The 27,269-nt window shown below is 41.6% G+C and overlaps 1 protein-coding gene across 1 annotated transcript in view; it reads left to right on the top strand.

The window, feature by feature from the left end:
* cd226 (CD226 molecule) overlaps window positions 1-26,336 on the top strand; it is a 42,427-nt gene extending 16,091 nt beyond the window's left edge. The window contains exons 3-7 of the mRNA XM_078540039.1: window positions 3,607-3,957; window positions 15,740-15,811; window positions 23,214-23,301; window positions 23,397-23,457; window positions 26,089-26,336. Of these exons, the coding sequence (XP_078396165.1) occupies window positions 3,607-3,957; window positions 15,740-15,811; window positions 23,214-23,301; window positions 23,397-23,457; window positions 26,089-26,193 (677 nt within the window). The 3' untranslated portion in view covers window positions 26,194-26,336. The remainder of the gene's footprint in view (window positions 1-3,606; window positions 3,958-15,739; window positions 15,812-23,213; window positions 23,302-23,396; window positions 23,458-26,088) is intronic.
* Window positions 26,337-27,269: the final 933 nt, after the last annotated feature.

The following is a 27,269-nucleotide window of genomic DNA, read 5'->3' as shown; positions in this document are numbered from 1 at the left end:
GGTGGCGGCACCGTTCTTTATAACCAGGAGGGAGTTGCCCTGGGAGTCCTCAACATCAACTCTGGAGCCCATGGAGTCTCATGGCATCAGGTCAAACATGGGCAAGGAAACCTCCTGCTGATTACCACGTACTGCCCTCCCTCAGCTGATGAATCAGTGCTCCTCCATGTTGAACATCACTTGGAGGAAGCGCTGAAGGTGGCAAGGGCATAGAATGTTCTCTGGGTGGGGGACTTTAATGTCCATCACCAAGAGTGGCTCAGAGTGACCGAGCTGGCCGAGTCCTAAATGACATAGCTGCTAGACTGGGTCTGTGGCAGGTGGTGAGGGAACCAACAAGAGAGAAAAACATACTTATCCTCACCAACCTGCCTGTTGCAGATGCATCTGTCCATGACAGTAATGGTAGGAGTGACCACCACACAGTCATTGTGGAGATGAAGTCCCACCTTCACATTGAGGATACCCTCCATCATGTTGTGTGGCACTACCACCGTGCTAAATAGGATAGATTTCAAACAGATCTAGCAACTCAAGACTGGGCATCAATGAGGCGCTGTGGGCCATCTGCAGCAGTAGAATTAACCTCGAGCACAATCTGTAATCTCATGGCCTGGCATATCCCCCACTCTACCATTACCATCAAGCCAGGGGATCAACCCTGATTCAATGAAGAGTGCAGGAGGGCATCCCAGGAGCAACACCAGGCATACCTAAAAATGAGGGGTCAACCTGGTGAAGCTATAAAACAGGACTACTTGCATGCCAAACAGCATAAGCAGCAAGTGATAGACAGAGCTAAGCGATCCCACAACCAACGGATCAGATCTAAGCTCTGCAGTCCTGCCACATCCAGTCGTGAATGGTAGTGGACAATTAAACAACTCACTGGAGGAGGTGGCTCCACAAATATCCCCATTCTCAATGATGGAGGAGCCCAGCATAGCAGTGTAAAAGATAAGGCTGAAGCATTCGCAACAATCTTCAGCCAGAAGTGCCGAGTGGATGGTCAGTCATCTCAGCTCCATGTCATCACTGCAGGAGTTCCTCAGGATAATGTCCTAGGCCCGACCATCTTCAGCTGTTTCATCAATGACTTTCCTTCCATCATAAGGTCAGAAGTGGGGATGTTCGCTGATGATTGCACAATGTTCAGTACCATTCATGACTCCTCAGATACTGAAGCAGTCCATGCCCAAATACAGCAAGACCTGGGCAATCTCCAGGCTTGGGTTGACAAGTGGCAAGTAATATTCGTGACACACAAGTGTCAGGCAATGACCATCTCCAACAAGAGAGAATCCAACCATCGCCCCTTGATGTTCAATGGCGTTACCATCACTGAATCCCCCACTATCAACATCCTGGGGGTTACCATTGACCAGAAACTGAACTGGACTAGTCAAATTAATACTGTGGCTACAAGAGCAGGTCAGAGGTTATGAATCGATGACGAGTAACTTGCCCCCTGAGTCTCCAAAGCCTATCCACCATCTACAAGGCACAAGTCAGGAGTATGATGGAATGCTCCCTGCTTGCCTGGATGAATGCAACTCCGACAATACTGAAGAAGCGGGACACCATCCAAGACAAAGTAGTCCACTTGGTTGGCACCACATCCACCAGCAACGCACAGTAGCAGCAGTGTGCACCATCTACAAGATGCACTGCAGGAATTCACCAAGGCACCTTCCAAACCCACGACCACTACCACCTAGAATGACAAGGGCAGCAGATAGATGGGAACACCACCACATGGAAGTTCCATTCCAAGTCACTTACCATCCTGACTTGGAACTATATCGCTGTTCCTTCACTGTCGCTGGGTCAAAACCCTGGAACTCCCTTCCTAACAGCACTGTGAGTGTACCTACACCACATGGACTGCAGCGGTTCAAGAAGGCAGCTCACCACACCTTCTCAAGGGTAACTAGGGATGGGCAATAAATGCTGGCCCAGCCAGTGAAACCCACATCCTGTGAATGAATTAAAAAAATAATAAAATAAAAAATAAAAAGAGAACGTAAGAGACTTTAAAATGGGGAACTGAATTATGTCTCTCTGCTTTGGACCAGTTATGATCTATCTTCAAACCATGCTTCATGTGAAGAGGATAATTTTAAAAATCTTTTCATGTTCAATGCCATAGGTGATTGAGCAATATACCTTATAAGAATTTACATTGTAACTGTAGTAAACAGTGAGACAAATGAACGTAACTATCTGGAAAGAGGCGGCAGCATTATCGAATATCCTGCAGCAACATAAAATGGACAAATATCACAAGGGAAAGGTAAAACCATCTATGGACTCAGAAAGATTCCATAGGTGTACTTGGATGTCTCCAAAATGTGAAGGATCATCTTTGAAACAAAGGTGGTGCACAGTTATGTGTAAAGTATGGGTGTGTTTTCTGTGGTGTGCACCCTCTGCCCAGCCCTAAGTTATGGTGGAACATCAGGAGAACTTTGGATAAGTGGCATTAGCGGATGATTTTATCCAGAACGGGTGTCACACTGATCTCTGGCTGAAGTTGTGGAGATGGATCAGTAGATCCCTAAGGAAATTTTGGGTGGAGATTTTTATCATTAAAAAATATTTTGGGTTTGAAATCCATCTTTCAGGTATTGCAAGTGATGCAGCATAACGCTTGATAAAACAGAGAAATGTTCAGAGCTTTCAAAGTCAGAGAAAAGGCCAGGCCAGCAGTTACAGGCAGTCTTTAGAAGCCACAACCTCCTTCAGTAGAAGGACAGATGTGTGAAGGTTTGAAAGACAGGGCTTCTTGCTACCTGTTTGTTGAGAGAATTGCCTTTACCGTTGTCTCTTTAGGCAATTGCTACTAATGCAGTGACCCATGGGTGGAGTTATTGAATTTTGATCCTGAAATAATAAACAGTCATGGTGGATGATAGTGGACGTGGGGAAGATGTTTCCATTAGTAGGAGAGACTACAGCATAGCCTCAGAGTAAGGGGAAGACCTTTTAGAACAGAGATGAGGAGAAACTTCTTTAGCCAGACAGTGGTCAATCTATGGAATTCATTGCCACAGAAGGCTGTGGAGGCCAGGTCATTGAGTGTATTTAAGACCGAGATAGATAGGTTCTTCATTGGTAAGGGGATCAAAGCTTACGGGGAGAAGGCGGGAGAATGGGGTTGAGAAACTTATCAGCCATGATTGAATGGCGGAGCAGACTCAATGGGCCAAATGGCCTAATTTCTGCTCCTACGTCTTATGGTCTTATGAGGCATTACAAATGCCAAACACAGCTTTCACTCTTTCTCATCAAATGACACCAAATGGCAGGTTAGCGATTTCAGCAGGGAATAGCTAGAGCATGTTGCTGGCTGAAAGTGATTGAATTTCCCTGTTGGTGCTTACCAATTGCTGAGAAGCCCACCAGTGCCAACTCAATGTTCCTATCCGATTCCCATTTTCCACTAGAACACATCTATAAAATATATTCCAAGCCAAGGATACAACAAAATAACTATTAACTACTAGGAAGTGTGAATTAAATCAGCCTTGCTCACTTCAAGCCTACTCAGAATTTGAACACTCTGACACTGTCACTAAATTATGTTATGCTAATTGCTTTCTTTAGATATTTTTGAAGCCAAATTTTCCAGAAGTCGGGCAGCAGACACCCATGTGCAACTAGTACCAGGGAACAATGTGACCTTACCCTGCGGGTTTCCGAATGGGGACAATGTTGTAGAGCTGACATGGCAACGGATGACAGAAGAAGAAGCAAACACGATAGTTAAATTCACACGTTTGCAATCGTTTATCAGCTATGACTACAGAAAAAGAATCCAATATTCCCACTTGCGCCCTCAACTCTTCAATCTGACCGTACAGAATGTGACAACAAACGACGTGGGAACGTATTTATGTCATGTGGTCACGAATAATGGAAACTGGAGCAAAATCTTTGATGTTGGTCTGGAAGGCGGTAAGCTAGCTATGTGCTAATATAATTGACTCTATTTTTATCCTGTTTTGTAATTGCTCCCCCCCAGCCTCCCCACTTTCCTCCATCTCCTCTATGGCAAGGATGATTCCAGAGCATAATTGTGGTTTCTGGTTCTAATTTACGAATGATCCCTGTAGAATTGAACTTGTTTTCATTAGAGAAAAGGAGAAATGATGAGCGATGTGATCCAGATTTTTTTAAATGCTGAGAGGCATGGAGACGTAAGCACATCATTTAACCTCGACTGTGAATTCAGAACCAGAGGAAGAAGGACAAAATTAAAATGCCTCCAGTGAGATGAGAGATGTTAGAAGTTTCTTTCCCCCCACGCATTAGTGGATAGGTAGAATGTGATTGAAGGTGAACATCCCTGTGCTGCTGGGACCAGCATGCGCTGAAGGTTGGAGATGTGAGAATGGATGGATGGTCTGAATTTTTGATATTTTACCTTCGGCAATTAGGGAGAAATTTTGTGAAATTTTCTCTTGGGAGGTATAGCGCAAATGTAGATTATTCAATGTCTGTGGAAGGATTGTGTTTGTTGGACTGAAAAACGTTTCAAAATTACATGCTTATTAAGTTTGTTGGTATATTTCTCCCCCTTCCCTTTAGGCTTATGTGCCACAGAGTGAGAGGATGACCAGATATGCATTTACAAACCTGGTCTGTAATGACTCTCTTAGAGGGATGTGAATGTGGTACAGGTCAACTACCCTCCAGCTTCCCTCTTCCCCTGGACCCCAAGTTCTTGCGATTCACCATGGTCCCGATTACAGTTCAAGTTAAACTTTCCTTTCAGCTATTTTGTTTGTAAAAATTCCAACGTTCTCTGGGCTTTTAAAAAATTATTCATTCACGGGATGTGGCCATCACTGGTAAGGCCAACATTTATTGCCCATCTATAATTCCTCATGAGAAGGTGGCTTGTTGCTAGACAATTTCAGAGGGCAGTCAAGAAGCAACTATACTGCTGTGGGCCTGGAGTGGCAAATATGCTAGACTTGGTAAGGATGGCAGATTCCCTTCCTTAAAGGACAGTAGTGCACTAGTATTCGTTAGTTTGGCAGCAAGTGTTTGCTGCCTTTACTCCTCTGAACTGACAGCAACTTCTGGGCCCCACATGCATGGTTAAATATGGAAATCCAGAAGTTGCTGTCAATGACTTGTCCAGAAGGTTTCTGTCAATGATTCTACTTTTCTCCAGAGGGTGAGCTTTTGAGGTTCCCCCAGGCTGTAATCAGCTGAAAATCATTGAACTGATGAGAACATCGACTCTTATGCTAAAAACTATTGAATAAGTTACACCTTGTTGACTGGGTTTTTAACTGCACACTAAATTCACAATTACAGCTAAACATCCTTAATGGCCCTGAACGAGTAATTTTATATTTGCTGAATGTCAAGTTTCTCCATTATTGTAAAAGATATAATTAGCCAATTAAGGGCCTCAATAGGTCTGTGGGCAGGCAGCTATGGGCGCTTTACTCATGCCTCTACCTCCATATTATAGGTACTAGGTTGGAGGTGGGTGGGAAGGCAGTGGGCTAGCCACCAGTCGTACTTTGCATGCCCTCCCCCAGCCCAAAAGGGGGTGGGTGTAAAACCTGGCCCAAAATTTTAGTTTTTTAAGCTTATGGCGTTTTTGCTTCTATTCATGTGCATGCCCCAATCATTTATTCCACTGTCGGTAAAATGAGAAAATTAAAAGTGAAGCCATGCAATGGTTTTTGCTTCCTAGTTTGCTGACTGTAAGAATATCCCAATGTGACTGGCTGCTTACTCTGCTTGGTGAAACTCACTGTTGCTGGATGCCTGGCAATCCCTTTGGCTTGGTGCCAGATTCAAATTGACTTCAGGAATGGGGGCGTTCACGCCACCGAGATCACCAAATCTTCAGATCCAGAAGCGAGTGCCATTGCTTCACTGTTGACCTCAATACCCACCACATTGCTTATAGAGCTTCATAAGAGTGTAGAATCACGTCAATGCACAGAAAACAAAAGTACATCACTGCAGGAATTTTCCTCAGTGTGGCTAATAGCTTCAGAAATAATTCATTTTTTTTGTAGTTCCTTTAAACAGCCGTAGCAGATTTTTGACCTTTACTGTCCTAAAAACAATCAAACGTTTTCGCAAATTTACCACTTAAATATCCAGATTGATCACAACTGACCTTTATGTCTGCCAGTTCGCAATTACAAATCAAAAATATACTATTATACTTCCTCAAAAAATGTAGAGCAGGGTTTAATAGCCTCACACATGTTAAAGACTTATTCTATGTAATGATTGTTTGTACATCACATCAACAGAAGGGATAGAATGTAGGTCAATACATAATCATTTCTGATTGATTAAATTAGAATATATTTGTCGTATTATCCTATATCCAACATTTTGCTCTTAAGCTTAAATATTGGACATCTCCTGTCTTTGTTAACATCTGATAATGAGTTACCTATCAGCAACAAGCCATCCTTTACTGCATTCAGTCATTTCCTCCTAAACCTACCTATGACAAACTTAGGCATTCTTACCCACAAAACCAAACCATATATGACAGTGCAGATTGATAAATTCAAGATAGTACAAAGAAATGTGTTTGAGACAAAGAAAATGTTTCAAGTAATTTTAATTTATGTGTTTACTGCCCTTGTTAATTTATAGCTTACTTGGAGAATGTATTATCAAGATCGAATACTATTCAAAGCAATATTTTATCCTGATAATTAGAGTCCAAAAGATTACAATTTCTGGATGATCATACTGCATTAACACAGATCTCTGGATTAACGATTTTAAAATGGCCCCCTATTTCTTATGAGGTCACTTTTTTTAAACCATGGAAGCATAGTACCTGGCCCATAACCTTGCAGGTTACAGCACAGCTTATGCAGATCCAGATATCTTTTAAATGAGTTGAGCATTTCAGCCTCAACCACCAATTTAGGCAGTGAATTCTACCACCCTCTGCGTGAAAAGGTTTTTCCTCATGTCCCCTCTAACCCTTCTACCAATCACCTTAAATCTATGCCTCCTGGTAATTGACCCCTCAGCTAGGCAAAACGAGTGTTTCCTGTCTACCCTATCTATGCCCCTCATAATTTTGTACACCTCAATTAGGTCATCCCTTATCCTTCACTGTTCTAAGGAAAACAACCCTAGCCTATCCAATCTCTCCTCATAGCTACAATCTTCAAGCCCTCGTAACACTCTTGTAAATCTCCTTTGCACTCTCTCCAGAGCAATAGTGTCCTTCCTGTAATGTGGTGACCAGAATTGTACATAAAAGTCCAGCTAAGGCCTAACCAGCATTTTATACAGTTCCATTATTACATCCCTGTTTTTGTATTCATTACCCCATCCATTAAGAGAAAGCATTCCATATGCTTTCTTGACCACTTTGTCCACTTGTCCTGCCACCTTCAAGGACTTGTGGTGGACATGCACTCCAAGGTGTCTCACTTCCTCAACCCTTCTCAATAACTTCCGGTTTATTGAGTATTCATTTGCTTTGTTTGCCTCCCCAAATGCATTACCTCGCACTTTTCCAGATTGAATTCCATTTGCCACTTCTCCACCCACTCAGCCAAACCATTGATATCATTCTGGAGTTGACAGCTATCCTCTTCACTATCAACTACATGGCCAATTTTTGTGTCACCTGCAAATTTCCCAATCATGCCTCCCTCATTTAAGTTTAAATCATTAATATATACAACAAACAGCAAGGGCCCCACCACTGAGCCCAGTGGAACACGCTGGAAACCGTTTTCCATTCGCAAAAATATCCATCGACCATTACCCTTTGTTTCCTGTCACTGAGCCAATTTTGGATCCAACCTGCCACCTTCCCTTGTACTCCATGAGATCTCACTTTCCTGACTAATCTGCCATGTGGGACCTTGTTGAATGCCTCACTGAAACCCTTGTAGACAACATCCACTGCACTACCCTCAGCAAACCTCCTTGTTACTTCCTCAAAAAATTCTATTAAGTTAGTAAAACACAATCTTTCCCTAACAAAACTATGCTGACTATCCCTGATCAATCGTGCCTTCTTAAGTGACAGTTTATCCTGTCTCTCAGAATTGTTTCCACTAATTTTCCCACCACCGAAGTCAGACTGGCCAGCCTATAATTTTCTGGCCTATCCCTCGCACACTTTTTAAATAATAGTACAACGTTTGCAGAACTCCAATCCTCTGGGACCTCGCCTGTATCGAGTGAAGATTGGAAAATGAGCCTCAGCGCATCCATTATTTCCTCCCTGGCTTCATTCCAAAGGCTGAGATACAATCCATCCGGCCTTGGTGATTTATCCAACTTCAAGGATGCCAGTACCTCCCCTCTCACTATGCTTATTGTATCTAATATTTCACAGTCCTCTTCTTTAACTATAATGTCTGCATCATCACTCTCCTTAGTGAAGACAGAGATGAAGTATTCATTGAGAACCCTGCCCACACCTTTGGCGTCAACCCACAATTTACCATGCACACCTCTGATAGGCCCTACATTTTCCTTCATTATTTTCTTGCTCTTAATGTACTAGTAAAGCATCTTAGGATTTTCTTTGATTTTACCTGCCAATGTTTTGTCGTATCCTGTTTGATTTCCTAATTTCAATTTTTACTTCACCCCTGTACTTCCTGTACCCTTCTAGGCTTTCTACAATATTAAGTCTTTTGTGACTGTCATAAGCTTTCTTTTTCTGCTTTATCTTGGCTTGTATGCTTCTGGATAACCAGGGGGCTGTAGATTTGGCAGTACCACCCTTTTTCTTTGTGGGGACATGTCTCCAATGTGCCCATAGAATCTTGCCTTTGAATGTCTCCCACTGATTTCACACAGTTTTTCCTTCTAATGGCTGTATTCAGTCCACTCTCAGCATCCTGAGCTCACCTCTCAGCTTGGTACAGTTTGTCTTCCCCCATTTTAGAACTTTTACTCCTGTTCTATCTTTGTCCTTTTCTATAATGATGCTAAATCTAACTATATTATGGTCACTATCTCCAAAATGGTCCCCCACTACTACTTCATTTACTTGCCCAGCTTCATTTGCTAAGACTAAATCTAGAATTTCGCCCCCTCTCATTGGGCCTGTTATGTGCTGGCTAAAAAAGTTCTGTTGAATGCAGTTCAAGAATTTTGAGCCCTCTGTGCCCTTCACACTGTTCGTATCCCAACTGATATTAGGGTAGTTGAAGTCCCCAAAGATTACTGCCCTATTGTCTTTGCACTTAGAAATCTGTCTACATATTTGCTCTTCTAACTCCCTTTCACTATGTGGGGGCCTATAGTACACTCCTAGCAGTGTGGCTGCCCCTTTTTTATTTCTGAGTCAAGCCATCTGGCCTCATTTGATGCTTCAATGGTCCCAAGCCCTTCCACAGGTGTTGGGTTGTGCTTGTGATTGCCCCCATCCTGAGGTTTGGTCTTAACAGTGTAACTAGGGGAAGGTGGTAAATACACAGAATGGAAGGGAAGATTGGAGGAGAATTGCCTTGATAGTTCAAATAGATGTTAATAGAATTACTTTGTCAAGGAGCCAAAAATAGGCTAGAATGTAGGGGAACTTGGAGGCTAGACGTTGAAAAAAGGCATCAAAAAACAAAGAGATAAAAATTATGTACTTGCTTGATTCTGGAACAGTCCCGACAGATTGGAGGGTGGTAAATATAACCCCACTATTTAAAAAGGAGGGAGGGAAAAAGCAGGGAATTAAAGACCAGTTAACCTAACATCAGTGGTAGGGAAAATACTAGAATCTGTTATGAAGGATGTGATAACAGGACACTTAGAAAATATCAACGGGATTAGACAAAGCCAACATTAGTTTATGAAAGGGAAATCATAGTTGACAAGCCCAGGGATGGCTTATGAAGTGAGATTGGGCAAACTGGGCCTGTATTCTCTAGAGTTTTGAAGACTGAGAGGTGATCTCATTGAAACCTACAAAATACTTAAAGGAATAGAAAGGTAGATGCAGTTAAGATGTTTCCCCTGGTTGGGGAGTCTAGGACCAGGGGACACAATTTCAAAATAAGGGGGAGGCCACTTAGGACTGAGATGAGGAGAAATTTCTTTACAAAGAGGATTGTGAATCTTTGGAATTCTCTACCCTAGAGGGTTGTGGAAGCTCAGTCATTGAGTATGTTTAAGGTAGAGATTGATAGATTTCTGATTAACAATAAGGTAAAGGGTTATGGGGATAGTGTGGGTAAAAGGCATCCAAGTGCTTGATCAATCATGATCGTACTGAATGGCGGAGCAGGCTCGACAGGCTGAATGACCTCCTGTTCCTATGTACTGGAGTTTTTTGAGGATGTAATTAGCAGAATAGTTGTAGGAGAACCATTGAACGTGGTGTATTTGGATTTTCAGAAAGCTTTTGATAAAGTCCACATAAGAGGTTAGTGTACAAAATTAAAGCACATGGATTTGGGGGTAATATATTGCATGGATTGAGAATTGGAAATCAGAAACAGAGAGTAGGAATAAAATGGGTCATTTTCGGAATGGCAGATGGAGACTAGTGGGGTACTGCAGGGATCAGTGCTTGGACCCCAGCTATTCACAATATATATCAATGATTTGGATGAGGGAACCAAATGTAATATTTCCAAGTTTGCTGATAACACAAAACTAGGTGGGATTGTGAGTGGTAAGGAGGAAGTAAAGAGGCTTCAAGGCAATTTAGTCAGGTTCAGCGAGTGGGCAAATACATGACAGATGCAGTATAACGTGGGTAGTGTGAAGTTATCCACTTTGGTAGTAAAAACAGAATGGCAGAGTATTATTGAAATGGTGATAGATTGGGAAATGTTGATGTACAAAGGGACCTGGGTGTCCTTGTGCACCAATCACTGAAAGCAAGCATGCAGATGCAGCAAGCAGTTAAGAAGGCAAATGGTATGTTGGCCTTTAGCGTGAGAAGACCTGAGTACAGGAACAAGGATGTCTTACTGAAGCTATCCAGGGCTTTGGTGAGATCACACCTGGAGTATTGTGTGCTGTTTTGGTCTCCCTACCTAAGAAACGATGTACTTGCCATAGAGGGAGTGCAGCGAAGGTTCACCAGTCTGATTTTTGGGTTGGCAGGATTGTCGTATGAGGAGAGATTGGGCCCACTAGACCTGTATTCCCTAGAGTTTAGAAGAATGAGCGGGGATCTCATTGAAACATATAACATTCTGACAGGGCTGGACAGACCGGATGCAAGGATGACATTTCCTCTGGCTGAGGGGGTCTAGAACAAGAGGTCACAATCTCAAGATGCAGGGTGTGCCATTTAGGACTGAGAGGAGAAGAAACTTCTTCTCTCAGAGAGTGGTGAACCTGTGGAATTTCTCTACCACAGAGGGCTGTGGAGGTCAAGTCATGGAATATATTTAAGAAAGAAATAGATTTCTAGACTCTAAAAGCGTCAATGGGTATGGAGAGGGTGCGGGAGTATGGTGTTGAGGTAGGAGACCAGCCATGCTCATAGTGAATGGTGGAGCAGGCTCGAAGGGCCGAATGACCTACTCCTGCTCCTATTTGCTATGTTTCTATGTTTAATTTTCACAAATTCTTTACAGTTACAAATTCACTCTTGGATCTAGCCAGAGCCGTGCCTATTGTAAGATAGTGTGACACTCATTATGCATGAAATCTCACGAAAAGTAACAAAATGAATTGTCAGCTAATTTGTTTTGAGAAGTGTGCGTAGAGGGAGGCCAGGACACCAGATGAACCTCTTTCTCTTCCATCTTTACTATTCAATTCCAAGCTTCTTGCTCCTCCAAAGAAGTTCTGTTTTCTACTTTTTATCTTTGGAATGGTGATTTGTGTCCAATTCAATCAGGTAATTCACCAAAGCACTGGGGGTAAGTTAACAGTTTTTTTTTTAACATTGAGGTTTATTGGCGCATGCACTTTTTTGGCACAAGTGGCTACTACAGGAGAAACTATAACAATTTAAAAGGGATTTGGAGGGAAGAGTTTGGACAAATGGCAGGGAAATGAGATTAGAATGGATAGGTCTACTTGAACACAGACACACTGAGTCAAATGTGCTACAGCTTTGGATTTAACAGCTACAATCAGGCAGTCTGCCCACCCCTGCCTCCCCCATCAGCCCACACCCCGCACATACATCCAGCGTCATCACGCCAGTCTCCAATATTACAGAAGGTGAGCAGGTGTGGAAATCAGAAGCCTGGCCGCCATTTCAAAATAACCAATTAAAAAGCTATTGAGCTTGTTAATGAGCCAATTGTACGCAATTTTTCACTGCCCCGCTCCAGTTTGTGGGTGTCAGACAGGAAAATATTTGAGAGTGCTTTACGGCAGGCATGAGGATGTGGCACGGGGTGGAAGAGAAGGCTTGCCAAGGGGACCATGGCTGCACGTAGCAACAGTCTGCTGGTCATAGAGTCATTCACAGCACAGGAGGAGGCAATTTGGCTCTTTGAGTCCATGCTGGCCCTACATGGAGCAATCCTGTCAATCCCATTCCCCAGCTTGATCGCCATAGACCTGCAGGTTTATTTCCTTCAAGTGCTCATCCAATTTACTTTCGAAATCATTGACTGTTTCCACTCCCACCACCCTCATGGGCAGTGAGTTCCAGGCTATTATCTCTCGCTGCAAAAAAAAAGTCCCTCCTCAAATTCCCCCTGCATCCCTTGCCCAAAGCCTTAAATCTGTGTGTAGGTGGCAGTGTTTTTGTATGTTTTTTGGACATCATTTATTTACTGTTTTGAGCCTGCCATAAGAAATAAGGAGAGATTGAGAGGGCAGAGGGCCTTCTAACAGGCGGCCATGACTGACTTCGTTTTTACCCCTATCCTACCTGACATTCCAGCCTAGAAGTCCGATTGGGCATGGAGCCTCCCTTTGCACTGCTAATTGGCTGCCTTCACACTGGGCAGCCGCTAATTAGCCGTCTGGCACTTGATTCACTCTGCTGGGACATCCGACGAGAGTGAGTGGAGCAGCCACTTTCCATTCTGCCTCCCTCACCCTGCCGAAATCCTCAAATCCAGGCCATATTCTCTCAATTTTTGCCGACCTGGCTCTGTACTCAGTCAATGCTCACACACATATACTTTTAACAGGGATTATTGTGTAGTGATAAAGGTGAGAGCCCTTGATGAATCCCTTGCCTGAGAACACAGAGATCAATCCCAGCTTTCGAAACTCCTACCTTTTCCGGGATTAACTAATCTGCCACAAGGAAAGCTTGTGACCTTTCTGATCAGTATATGACGCATTTACCCACTGTAAAATTAGGGAATTACCCTGATAAAACTTGAAAGGAGTTTTTTTCTGTGTTGCAGGTGTATTCTCTAGAAAGTACACTTGAAGTGAGTGTTATAACAGGCATTATACTCTCAACATAGAACTCTTTCTAATTGATCTTAGTGCTTTCATAACAATTGATTCTCTTTTCTAATTGAAGATCAGATAATTAAAAACTTCAGCAATTAAAGCCCCACTGTGTAACTATGTAACTCTCTTGGCTAAATTTAAAAAGAATTGATTGTAAAATGTGATGCCAAGTTAGCTGACGAGATATGGCCCTGCTCCAATGGAGGTTGCATGCACTATGTTCTCCATATAAGTTTTGTGTAGGTCTCAGTGATTTAGATGCAGGGAGGAATGTATAGATCTATGTGGTGAATGATATTACTGCAAAGGTTTGACTGAAGTTTTAAAGAGTTGTTGCAACACCATCGTACAAACTGGCATTGGCCTAAGTTGAGTTTCTGGAAAGTCTGGATGAGATTTCCTTTGGTGTATGATAACATCTGTCTATGAAGTTCCAAGCCAGGTGGTCAGCTGTAGTGCAAATAGCCTTCAACACTATTAGATTCATTAAAAATATTTTGCATTGAATGATGTGTTGTGATGATTATTCATCTAAACTGAATGATAAGATGAATGCATTGTTACAAAGTAATCCATAAAACCAGGCAGTGAAGGATAAAACCGTTAACAGTTTTTTTTAACATCGGGGTTTATGAGAACATGCAATTTTTGGCACAAGTGGCTAGTACAGGTGAACCTATAACAATTTAAAATGAATTGGATGAATTGGTAGAAAGGGTTTGGATGAATGGCAGGGAAATGGGATTAGAATGGATAGGTATACTTGAACATGGATGTGCTGAGTCAAATGTGCGCTATTGTCTAGATTTCGGCAGCCTGGTTCTGTGCTTAGTCAATGTCCAAACACACAAATTTATAACAGGGATCACTGTTATACACTTTTATAAACATTTATTTACAGAGGTATACATTACAAACATATGCCTCCAAACACAACAACCACAGTTTCAGCCTATTCTTACTAACACGAGTACAAGCGAATCCCCAGTTAATGCCATAACCTGCATACAATTAAATACATTTAACATGCACCAGGCGTGTCACCTTATATATTCTAATCTGTGTGAGTACATGGACTTTTGAGCTTTTCACTAATATTAATATCAAGAACATTTCAGCATATTGCTCTCAAGCATGCTGAATAAATAGATATCCATTGTAAATTAGGGTTTAGGATCGGCCTTGTTTTCACATGGCATTGTTAGTTATGAGCTCAATATGATTAAAAACCCTCTTTATTTGCTTAGATGTTGAAGAGAAAAAGATTTCTAAATCCTTAAAAATATTAGTGTTCAACAATTCTGTCACTGTGCCCCTACATTTATCATGGGTGACCATGGAACCTAAGCAGCGCCTGACTATTTACCGCCAAGAGATGTGCCATTTCAAGAGTTTGCTGAGGGAAGCTGAAAAAACACAATTTATTTTAAATTGCCAATCCAGTTGCGTGCATTGTAAATTACCGATTGTGCTATATAGCAGTTTGCCTCTGTTTATGCTTCTGAAAATCAGCTCATTTGTAAGTGTATCTGGACACTAGTTTAATCTGCTACAAAATGGTCCCAGGGTGCGAATATTTTATATCTTCTCAAGTGACAGGAGGGCATCCCAGTGTTGCCTAGGCCCAATTCACTGAGATCAGGTTTATTTGTTAGATTTGGATTACATTCAGTGTGACAGAGAGTAAATGATGTGGATGTTGGCCACCAAGGTAGGTGGTCTGCTCACAGAAACTGGCATCAAGCTATTTCTAAGAGATAAAGGCCGTTGGAAAAAACCTGAACTGTAAGAACGATGTTTAGTTAGACCGAACAGGGCCTTGGTAACCTCAGTTTGTGGTGAGAGTAGAGCTTGTCACAACCACGCTCGGAACAAGATGAGTCACTATCAGTAGGAAAATCATACACTTTAACATGCTCTGCTTCTATTGTTTTGCTGTAGATTTCACTGAAAAATATTTGACCTTTTGTTTTGCTTTAATCTAGCAAAGTGCTTATTGCAAATATAACTAAATATGTTTATTTTTTACATTCTTTTTAATATCAGCTTGCTCGTCCCTATAAGCCCTAACCTATTTTTTGTACTGCTGCCTTTGCTTGAATGTAATCAGGTCATCTCCGCTTAAACTTTATCTCCATTGACATTGTTTGGGCTCAGTGATATTTTACTTGAGAGGAAGTCTCATGTTGGTGGTGAGAGACTGATTGGCGTTGACATTTACTTATGATTTAATCAGATTTTAAAGAAAAATCACTAAATCAACTAACCGTTGCATCTTCTGCACTGTTCCTCTAGCAGTATATACTTACTTGTGCTGGTCTATAATTAGGCCCATCATTTTGAATAGAATAGTTACCAGTTCCACTGTTTCCTTTTATACAAGAGCAGTCAGAGGTCCCACCGCCAAGAATTCATGCCACATCCCAGGTACTTACCGAAGGACAGAACTACCCAGGTGAGTCCTTGGCAGAGAGACATTCCTATCAATAAAGTTTTTTAGGGCAGTATACAATGTGTTGCATCACTATGTCACTGGCACAGATATGTGTGTTGAAAAAATGCAGCATACAAATGATATTACATTTCATTTTGTTTGAATTTAATACCTGATTTGACAGGAAAGATCAAAATCTATTGTACATCGTGTAGGCAAGACATGTCCACAGGGTAGTGATTGAGCAGATATATTCCACATTAAAAATATACATCTTTTCTTATAGGCTTACTTTCCTGAGAATGCTTTCCTGAGAAGTTTTCATAATGGATGGAAAGCATTAAAATATCATAGAATCTATGTCACAGAAGCAGACAATTTAGCGCAGCTAGTTAATAAGAGTGTTTAGGTTGCACACAAACTTCCTCCCACTCCAACTATCTTTCAACTCTACCCACCCCCTCTGCCACCCCCACCACCACCACTCCCGCATTCTTCATCAAGCCTCCCTTTAAATGCGTCAATACTATTTTCTTCAACCATTTAATTTGGCAATAAGTTCCACATTCTCACTGCGCTCTGTGTAAAGAAATTTCTGTTAAATTTTTTTATGTGATCTGTTAGTGGTTGTCTTCTATTTATGCCCATTTGCATTATGGAATTATATAGTATTTCCAGCCAGAAACAGGCCATGCGGCCCGATAGCTCTATACCAGTATTTATACTCCACATGAATGTCTTTCCACTCACCTCAGCATAGCCTCCTATTCCTTTCTCCCTCATGTAAACACTTAGCTGCCCCAGAAATGTATCAATGCTATTCACCTCAACCATTGAATGTGGTAGCATGTTCTGTATTCTAATGACTCTCTGGGTAAAGAAGTTTCGGACATAAATGGAAACAATTTCTCAACATCCACTCTATCAAACTGCTTCATAATTTTGCAAATCCCTACTGGTTCTCCTCATAGTTTCCTCTTTTCTAGAAGAAAGAACCCCAGCCTGCTGAGACTTCATAGATTGTAGCATCCAACTTCAATCCTAGTAACAGCCTTTGTCAATCTTTTCTGCACTTTCTCCAATGCTTCAATATAATTACCAGAACAACCTATGTAGGGGAGTGTACAAAGAAAAAGTTGACATATAATTCTGAAAGTAGGAATAAATAGATAATTTAGGAGGAACAATTTCAAAGAGAGGACAAGGCATAAACATTATCAGGGAATGCCATTGAAGCCATTACTGTAGTGTAAATAAGCAGGTAACAATGAAAGAACACAGGTCCATCAGAATCTGTAAAGAGAAAGGTGGATTGATGTTTTGGATAGAGAATCTTCATCAGAACTGGAAAGACTAAAATTGAGAGAGAGAATTTATATGACTAGCCAAAACCTAGAGAGGAAGGCAGAATGCCAAGTAATAGGTTTATGAGTACAGATGGCTAACTACCTTTACAAAGAGGTAGCTAATAGTCTGGGGGCAGATACTTATATAGCTAGCAAAGAGATGAAAAATGCTGGATGACATACAAAGGTTATCTCAACCTGGTTGTGAAAGGGGCTAAGATAAAAGGTATGTAAAACTGTGGGAGAAGTGGAATAGGATGGGGGACACTGGCAGGATAAAATGAGAGACTGCTATAGTCTGGAGTTACCACGTTAGTGTTCAGGTGAGAGGACTACATAACGCCATGGAGAAAAATGAGATAATGTTCCAAAGTTCATGTGGAATTTGGTTGGACCAACATAGACTGGAACATTTGAGTGGGTTAGGAAGAGCAGTAGAGATAATGAGCTTCAATGATGTCGAGATTATACCTGTGGACAGAACAAGAGATGAGCAGCCAACAGTCAAAGTTGCTAGGTTTCCCCAGTATAACAGACTGCATTGTATGCAGCGAATAGAGCATGCTGGATTGGAGATGCACTTGTAAATCCGATTCACGTGGAAGGAGTGTTTGGGGTTCTGGTCAATGGTATGAAAATAAGCAAATGTACACCTGCTGAGTGGCAGAATGGCCAGAAGTGTGTGCGACGAAAGAAAATATTAGTTTAAGAAACAGCTAGAAGTCTTTCTGGAGCAAAGAATAATAGAGTGATAGGGTGTGATGGTGGATGGATGGGGTTGAGATCAGTGGAAATGAGAGCAGTGTCGCTGGGTCAAATGATCCTTTCCTATTCCTAAAATCTACATTCCTAGATTTTTAAATTGCAGTCCAAGTTTGTAAGGGAGCCAATAAATAACAGGAGAAACCATTTAGAAAATCATCATTCTATTATGAAGCTCTGTAATTCACAGCATCATGAAAGAGTAGAACATAGCTTGTCAGCACAATATAACTCATCCTGGCGCATGTGGCAACTAAAGATATTAATTACTAACCAATTACTAACCACAGTGCTTTTCACTTAAAGCAAAAAAAAATTATCATTTCATTTTCATTTAATAAACTATCAATTTCTAATGGCACAAACCGTGGTATGAACATTGCTTTTGATTAATGTTGAAGAAATCTCAATTGAGATCCTACCTTGCTTAAGTTACATTCTTACTAGGCAAATGTAAATTGATGAAGAGGGGTCCACCAATGTGGCAGTGCCCTGGGCAATACAGTTGGGATGTTTTGTCCACGCATTTGTCAACAGACTATTACATACATTAATTTGCCAGACCTCATTCAAGCTGTCAGAATTGCTGGGAATTTGCTCGAGGATTGCTCTGATCAGCCATTATCACTTCAACGCTGGCTTATAGGATGTAACCCATCACCCTCCTCCCCACCCCCATCCAAGGAAATTCTCAAACTTGTGCTAAACAGTGGCTTTGGTACAGCATAATGTTGACCTTTGATGTAGAAGAATGAGGAAATTTGACCAAAGTCCAAATTTCTTCAAACTTGTATGCTGATTTAGTGAAAAAGCTCCTCCAATAATATTTGCCACTTTTTTAACATGCAAAAATGTAGCTTATGTATATTTTTTGAATTGATGCCAGTTATATAAATTTCCAAAATTTACACTTAAAATGAAAATCATATTTCTGGCACTCTCTGGCCTTTTTGTGATTGATTGAAAAAAGAATTCCCTGAAACTTGCAGTGCATTTTCTATATGTCTGAATGCATCTTATCAGTATCAGAATATTTATATTAAAAATCAAAACACGTCCACAGTTGTATTTTCTTAAGCACGCCCTGCCTGTGCATGAATAATGGTTTGATGGCTTCAAACTTTAAACTTAACAAAGGAATATTGTGTAAGTTCAGTACTTGCCTTGGACCTTGATTATTTATGCTAATTTTTGCTTTGTTTTTCATGTTTTTATAGTCCATTAGATGCTAATGAGAGTCTTGACAAGTTTTAGCATATTATGCCTATGGGAAGAGTGGTGTAAATTTCAGAGGGAAACATTGTAGGGTGATACGTGACTAGGGCTTGGGCCTAATCTTTCCTGACCCAAGTGCTGACCATAGATCTATAATTTTTCAGCCCAAGATTTGCTGATATTGATAGCTATTCCCCTTCATCAGGTGCTGTTGTTCAACCCTTCAAAATTGACATTATCATCACTCCCCCCCTCAAAGAGCCCACACTACCACATCAGCAGGGCTGACCTTACCCAATCAAAGTCCCTAATGACATACTTTATGACTACAATGGTTATACATTATCTCCTCAAATTCTCTATATATGGTAACTTGAGCAATCCTGAGGTGGTTTGTGCATGGGTAGGAGAAGTCATTGCAGGATAGGGGCTAGCTATTTGGAAGCAATAGTATTGGAACCAATGAAAAGCATTGTTATGGAGATAAATGATGGCGTAGTGTGAAGTCGTTGGCTGTGTTGAACACCGTGACAGAAAAGAGCTAAATAGATGCAAACTGAGAATGTTGGATAGGGCTTTGCAGCTGCATGGTTTTAATATATTCTAGGATGTTTATGATAGTGGGGAGGTTTGAAGTATGGTGGTAGTTAGAGAGGATGGAAGGATTGAGATTGATCTCTTTGCATTCTGAAGAAGTGTCATAATTGGCTTGAAACATTAACTCTATTTCTCTCTCCACAGATGCTGCCAGACCTTCTGAGTGTTTCCAGCACTTTTTTTTTGTTTCAGATTTCCAGCATCCAGAGCATTTTGCTTTTATATAAAACTGTAGTCTTCCTGGACTCAACATCCTCACTATGTTGCTGTTTGTAGTGAGTAATTTTGAAATCAGCCATTATAGCCATACCAACGACAGAGTGTGGGATTTAATTAACAAAGAAATCTTCAGCTGTTATTCTGGTTGCTTGCTTTTTAATGTGACCCAGAGAAGTTTTGAACTTGGTGACAGCTTAAACTAAAACTAAACATAAAGGATTAAATTTGTAGAATAAAGCTAGCTAGGGCCAACTACAACATTTGGAAGATTGCTGCATTTTCTGGCCACGATTCCGAATCCCTTTACACATTATGCAACTTTCTGCAGGGCAGTAGCTGGATCTGAAGTCATATCATGGCTCATTGTTTCTAAGCCCATAACTGAATCAAGTTACTTTGGAACTTCATAGGTAGAAAAAACATTTCTGTATTTGGAAGTATCCATATTATTGGTCATGTAGCATGCATGCATATTTGTTTAGTCTCCACTCAACATCTCCCTCTGCAGCAGGGGCAATTAGAGATAGGCAATAAATGCTGGCCTAACCAGCGATGCCCACATTCCATGAATGAATTAAAAAAAAACATGGCTGAGAATTAGACCACATCTCAAAGGGCTTAATTTTATGGGAGGGTCTACTTCTGCCACTGCCCCCCCACCCCCACCACCCCCCGGAAGCAAAGTGATCTACTTTAAAGGAGGCCAGCCTCCAGCAGTAATACACTGTGGGCATCCTAAACAAGCTGAGAGTGGGACTTTGGCCCTTCAGTGGAAGGAAGACCCGCCCTTGAGAGCTGCTAGCCAATCTGGAAGTAGTGGGCGGTGCTGGGGAGCCCTCGAAGAAGTGTCATGGACACTGGAGGCATGGGTGATTTGGGTGGGTAAGGATTGGGCGCCCTAGGGAGAGAGGCAAGGGGGTTGGGGAGTGGCTTTTCGAACCCAGGCAGGGAGGCAAAAGTGAGGGGTCGGGGGGGGCCGTGATCCTAGGGGTGTGCCCCTAATGTACATAGGGCACGTCCCTAAAAGTTGTCCTTTCTGCCTTTTCACCAACTTTGGTGAAAAATAACTGCCTTCTGACTCTCGCCTGCCTTCCACTACCTAGCATATTATGGTAGTGTAGTCAGATTCTGGCCCTTAAGTGGACATTAATTAGCTACTTAAAGGCCTCAATATGCCTAAAGGCAGGCGGACTAGTGGGTGCCTTACCCACCCCCTGTATTAAGGGGACCGGGTCGGGCGCTGGGTAGGAAGGCAAAGAGCTACCCACTGCCATATTTTATGTGCCAACCCCCACCTCCCCAACCCCTGCCAAAAACATGCATGGCGGGGGTGGCCTGTAAAATTCAGCACAAAGAAACTGTGATCCACTCCTTCCATTGTGTATTATTAATAAATTATTGTGTTGACTATTGTGATGGTTGCACTTTGTCTCATGGCCAGAAAATATCAAACTGGAAAATAATGCAAAAATATGGCTCAGCCTTGATGGAGCCCCAGTGTCACGAAGTGGAAAGTCTTTCCAGTTCTGGTCCCATGCCCCCACACTCCTCTAGGTTCCCAAACTTAGTGGGGAGACCCGAGACCTACCGCAATGCAGGAAAAACGGGAAGGCAAATCGTTGCTCGACCAATGTTGACTGCCTCTGAATGGTTGGTTGAAAAGAGGGATCGATGGAGGTGTTGGAGCAGATTATCGTGATCTAGCTAGGCTTGTACAGGAAAAAAATGAAGGGGCAATTCTTCACCCCCAAAGCAGAGTTAGAGTTAGCACTATGTACTATGATGTTTCCCCCCAATCCCCTCGGCAACCCAATTTTCCAATCCACGATTCCCCAGTGAGAAGGCAGGATCTCAGAATTACCCCAACATTGATTTGTCCCTATTGTTAATAAAAACATCCATCTGAGGCTACACAGTGTGCACTGAATGTTTAAATCATTTCACAAAATGCTCTAAATAAAAGTTACAGCTGATTCCTATTGCAGTCAGGGCCAGAATAAATCAACTGAGCAAAATCCATCTTTCCAAGGAAAGATAGATTTAAAATATTGTAATAAAAGGAATGGATATGACTTTAAGAGAATGTTATTTATCACTTGCTCTGAAAGGTTAACCATGACTTTGGGCAGAATATTCCCAGATCCATCGTTGTGGGCTTAGAGGCTGGGTGCTAGGAAAATAGCTGTGTCTGAGTGGCTGCTGATGCATTCCAGCCAATGGTGAAGTTTTGCAGGGGCGAACAGGAATGATCAGCTGCTTGCTCTAAGAGGGGTGTGCAGCCAATTTAAATACTTAAGACCCCAATGAGAGATGATTTAGTGAGCTCGCTGACATTTTGCCTGTAGTTTGAACAGCACCCCTGGCACAAGTGGAGGCCATCTAGACCCTGGAAGTGGCCTCCCTGCAGCAGTCTGGTGGATCATCAGAACTGGAGCCTATGTTCCCCAAAGAAGGGGCTGTGGGCAGAAAAGGCAATTCCTGCAGCCCCAATTAACTCTGCACAAGAGTTTTCCCTCTGATCCAAGAGGTCTATCACCTACACCCCGCTTGATGAATATATTTAATTGTACCCCTCCAAGGATACCTCCACTTTGAGGCATTCTCGAGGTCTTAGACCTGCCTCAGCAGTGCCCACCCGTCTCTGCAAGGTTGCTGAGGCTCTGGGGATGCCAGCTTGTGGTAGGGCCGACATTATAGGACCCTGCCTGCCATCCTTAATAGGGGCAGCAAGCATGGAGGCAGCAAATTATGCTGCTGCCTCTGGGAGTATTGCCGAGCCAGTCTCGCTGCAGACAAGAGTGAACTCGGGGCCCCCATTTGGTTCCGACATCGGGGTCCTGCAGCTCGCAGTTAAAATCCTGCCCTTTCGATTTGATCATTTGCATTTCTCAGGTTATTTGCATACAGTTTATTCGCCAGAAACATTGGTCAACCTTAGCACCCAGAACAGCCCTATTCAACAAACAATTCAGGGATACTTACTTCTGCCTACCCCTCTATATGGCCCGTTGGCACATCAGTGTATTCTGGCACAAGACCATTTGTGCAATAACTTCTGAACTATGACAGTTTGATTGTTGCTGTAGGAGTTGGAAAACCAAAGCAAGTGATGTGTTACTTTTACATGATTATAAAGCCCAAAATAGTTGACAGCTCAAGATATTAGCAAGTCAAAGCACATGTGCAGAAAACACAATCACATGGAATTTGTCAAGTAATGCCCTTAAGCATTTCCTTTTATGTTAGTATATTATACGCTAACATTTTTTCTTATTCTGTTACAGACGTAACAATGTTTCTAATTATTGGCGCGGCTGCTTTTGGAAGCCTTGTATTGGTAATCAGTGTTGTTATCATAATATGTATGAAGAGGTATGTATTCTGCAATTTACTAAATTGTTCACAGTGAATAGTTTAGTGAAATAATTGCTCTGGGTCATACTATTGTGTATTATTCTTTCCCTCAGGAGAAAGAAACGGAAAGGAAACAAAAAACAGTTAAAAGAGGGCACCACCGAAAGGAATAATGTAAGACAATCTTTGTTATAATTAACATGGTTATTAAATTAATTAGCTGTAAATGTAAATCTAATGATGGGCCACATCACTTTAGGATTATATAAGACTTTGCAGTTCCAGTCCCTTAATGGGATAAAAGACGAAAAAAAAAACACTCAACTATTGGTAGGGACTCCAATATGTTCCCATTACTGCCTGTTCCAGACTTTTATGCAACACCCATCAATGGGCATTGGAAGGAAGAATGGGTTAAAATGTTATCCTTTCACTTTTTTGACCTGGATTGAAATCCAATGCAGACTGATGGATTTAATCTTTAGTTGCTCGGTAGTACAGAAGTTGAGTATTGCTGAAAAGTGACATGCTGTTGAAGTTTTTCATCTTGCACTCATCAGGACAGAAGCGCAAGAATACCGAATTTCAAGGGAACAACAATTTATACTGCACGAGAAGATGGTGCTGATCAACCAATCAACAACCTTTTCCCATGCAGTGTCAATTGTTGCTCCCTTTGAGATTTGGTATTCTTGAATCTGTCCTGATGAGTACAAGATGAAAAGCTTTGACAGCATGTCTATTTTTTCAGCAATACTCGAATTAATCTTTCTTCACCATACTGTTTGCAAGGATCTTCAATGAAATTAAGGAGCCTCAGCCTAGTCTCCAATGCTAAACTACTTATTATAGAAGTGATAATCCAGATTTTAAGTGCCATGAAGAACAGAAAATTTGGGCTATGTGTAAAACTGGGGACACAAACATAGAATTATCCCCCTCATGTTGTAAAGCGTTGAACTTCTGTTTCTCCTTTACACAGAAAATAATGGCCAACTGGGACAAAGACATCCTGTGGAATGAATAGACCCTAGAGTATCCATGGTAGCTAGCATACTGAGTGAGCAGACCTGCACTAGTGCGTGAATGTCACTGGCAAGGTCCAGGTCATGGCTTAATAGGACCATGGCTGGAGGTGGGGCAGGGGGGAGCCTGAGCATAACCCCCAATGAGTGGTTGGACCTTGAATTCTTTGGCAAGCATAGCCAGGTGGGCACCAGTGATGCTTTTGAATTGGCTTCTGCACCAGCCTAACCCATACTGATGAATGTCCTCCCACTGACCCCGCTAGCACTGACGGGGCTCAACATTTGAGGACAATGTTGGGCATGATCCCAGTATATCCAAAGGAATTTTGTGATCTGTACCCATAGTGTAATTGATATATGAAACAAGCTCCCGGTTAAGGTAGCTGTTGCTATGTTCATTAATGGATCAGCTTCTTGAAACAGAGAGCCAGATATATAGCTGGTTTGGTAAGTAATGGTTGTAGAAAGATTTGACAGGTCAGAACATATGTTGCATAAAAACCAACCTCCTTGTGCCATGAAAAGTGATCAATGATTAAGATGAATAGTTGGAAGGTTTAGGGAGTAATCTGGCGTTTCAGTCAATCTGCCTTCAAGGGCCAGAAAGAGCTCTTTCCCTAAGAATTATATAAACTTGACTGAATGACATTTTCTGGTTACACATGCCTTTCTTTTACTATATTATCCTCTGGTTGTTATGTGACCAAAAAAAGATGTTTTTTTTGTTTGTATATTCACTAAGTGTTTGGCTACATTAGGAATTGGAGGAAAGTACATTGCTGGTTTGTCTCTCTGACTCAGAAAACCCACACACATGCCAGGAATGAAAACAGTGAGGCTTTTTGTAATGTTGTGGGGGCGGTGGGGGGTGGGGGAACACAGTGCTGAGTAGGAGGAATTTTACTCTGCTTTTAGTAGTTCATCCTGCAGCTGTGTTCAAAATGTTTAGTTTTATGCCTTGGATGAGCACAAAACAATCATCATTTTATAAAAGAAACCTTTGTCCACTTAATTTGGCCTCGAATGTGAATTGTAAAAGATAATGAGAGGTAATTTAATCCAAGGGTCAGATTATAAAGAACAATGTAAATTTAATCTATGTAATAAACAATAGCGACAATGACCAGTCCCTTTCATTCTGTGAGCGGTTTTCTCAAAAGTAATTAAGCATGTTTCCCCTGCTAGCTGGTTGAGGTAGGGCAGATCTATATCCACACCCTGAGTTAGCTGGGATGGTGGTGGAAATGTACAATTTTTGACCTCGGCACCGCAGAGTAAAGTGGGTGTGGCAGTGGGGGGGTGAAATCATCCAGGCTTCCCAGTACTGATTTCCAGAAACTTCTCCCGGCAGTGTATGTCTACGTTGATTGAAGGCAGAATTGGGCATGGTTGCCACGATATCATCGTGACCTCAGAATTTGTAACAACCGGTTATCTACTCAACTGGTGATTTCTTGAACCATTTGGGCACAATGTTGACAAGAGTGTCGGAAGAAATTATCCCACAGAATTATTTTGTCATTATTACTATAATAAATCCTCCGCTTGGGAAAGAGTAAATCAAATAAACTAGGGTAATGGGATTAAAACCCAGCCGCACCGCTACTTTTTGACTTGACTTGTCTTCTCTGTGTCTCCTTTTTTGAACCGTGCTCCTATTCCTTATAATGGGACTCAACTGTTTATTGAGTTTATTTATTCACTAATCAAAATTCAGCTGGTGTTTATTGATTGTCGCTGTCTGCAATACAATTCTAATAGCACTCTTTATAAACAGCGAAGAAGAGCCAATCCAAACAGCTACGCAAATCCTGACATCTACGACCGAGCAAATTCCAGGGCTATGGAGTATCAGGAAGAACCTATTTATGCGAACTTGTAAGATCTGCTGCAGATAAGCTGACCAAGGATTCATCAATAACTTCACTCGTCGATCTTGGGCAGATCTCCATCACCATGAACTGCTCCCATGTTTCAGTTTTCATTTTCTTCACTAATGAGATGACTGTTGGATTCATTCCATCGCAAAACTAATTGGTGAACTTTATTATAATCTTAGAACAGGGTGAAACAAAAAATATTTTGATTTTTTTCTTTCAACTTTTAAAAATGTTCCATTTGTTTTATTGTTATAAACGCCATATGACCATTTTTCAAACAACAGTGAAAGAAAGGCAACATCTGTATATTTATATACTTGTCAACTGAGAACTTAAAAGGAAATATTAGCTTAGCAATACACATAATGGAAAAATAACTCTTTCTGAGAAACTAAACCAATCCTTCAGTCCTTAAAACGTTTCAGGTGTGATTCAAAATTTGGGTGCAGGCATTAGAGGAGTTTTGTTTTCTAAGTTTGTTTAACACTTTGTTATTTGAATTGTGTCTAAATACATTCAGTTAAGAGGCCAGAGAAACTAAGGGTTATCATGTTACTTTAGAACAAAGTGCCAAAAAGGGATTTTTACCAGACTGTGGGAACTTTGGTGCACCACCATATTGTTTACTTCCAGCTTGTTTGTATACACGAGGAATATTTAATTTGACTCCCTGACTGGTGTACCATTGTGTATCCCTTGTACATATTATTCAGCTATTATCATCCTCAATTGATCAAAAGCTTCTTCACAACATCAGGCTTCTTTGAGATCCCTGTAAAAAAAAAACTTACAGTTCTTTTGGCCTGAATTTTTTTTTATTCTTTCGTGGGATGTAGGTGTCTCCGGCAAGGCCAGCATTTGATGCCCATCCCTAACTGTCCTTGAACTGAGTGGCTTGCTAGGGCCATTTCAGGGGACAGTCTGGAGTCAACCACATTGCTGTAGGTCTGGAGTCACATGTAGGCCAGACGGGTAAGGACAGCAGATTTCCTTCCCTAGGGGGGATTAGTGAACCAGTTGAGTTTTTACGACAATCGATGATAGTTTCATGGTCACCGTTACTGAGAGTAGTTTTATT

Source organism: Cetorhinus maximus, chromosome 4 (genome assembly GCF_964194155.1).
Source record: "Cetorhinus maximus chromosome 4, sCetMax3.hap1.1, whole genome shotgun sequence".
NCBI classification, from domain to species: domain Eukaryota; kingdom Metazoa; phylum Chordata; class Chondrichthyes; order Lamniformes; family Cetorhinidae; genus Cetorhinus; species Cetorhinus maximus.
Note: the sequence above shows the minus strand (reverse complement) of the source record. Positions and strands in the feature narration are given on the sequence as shown.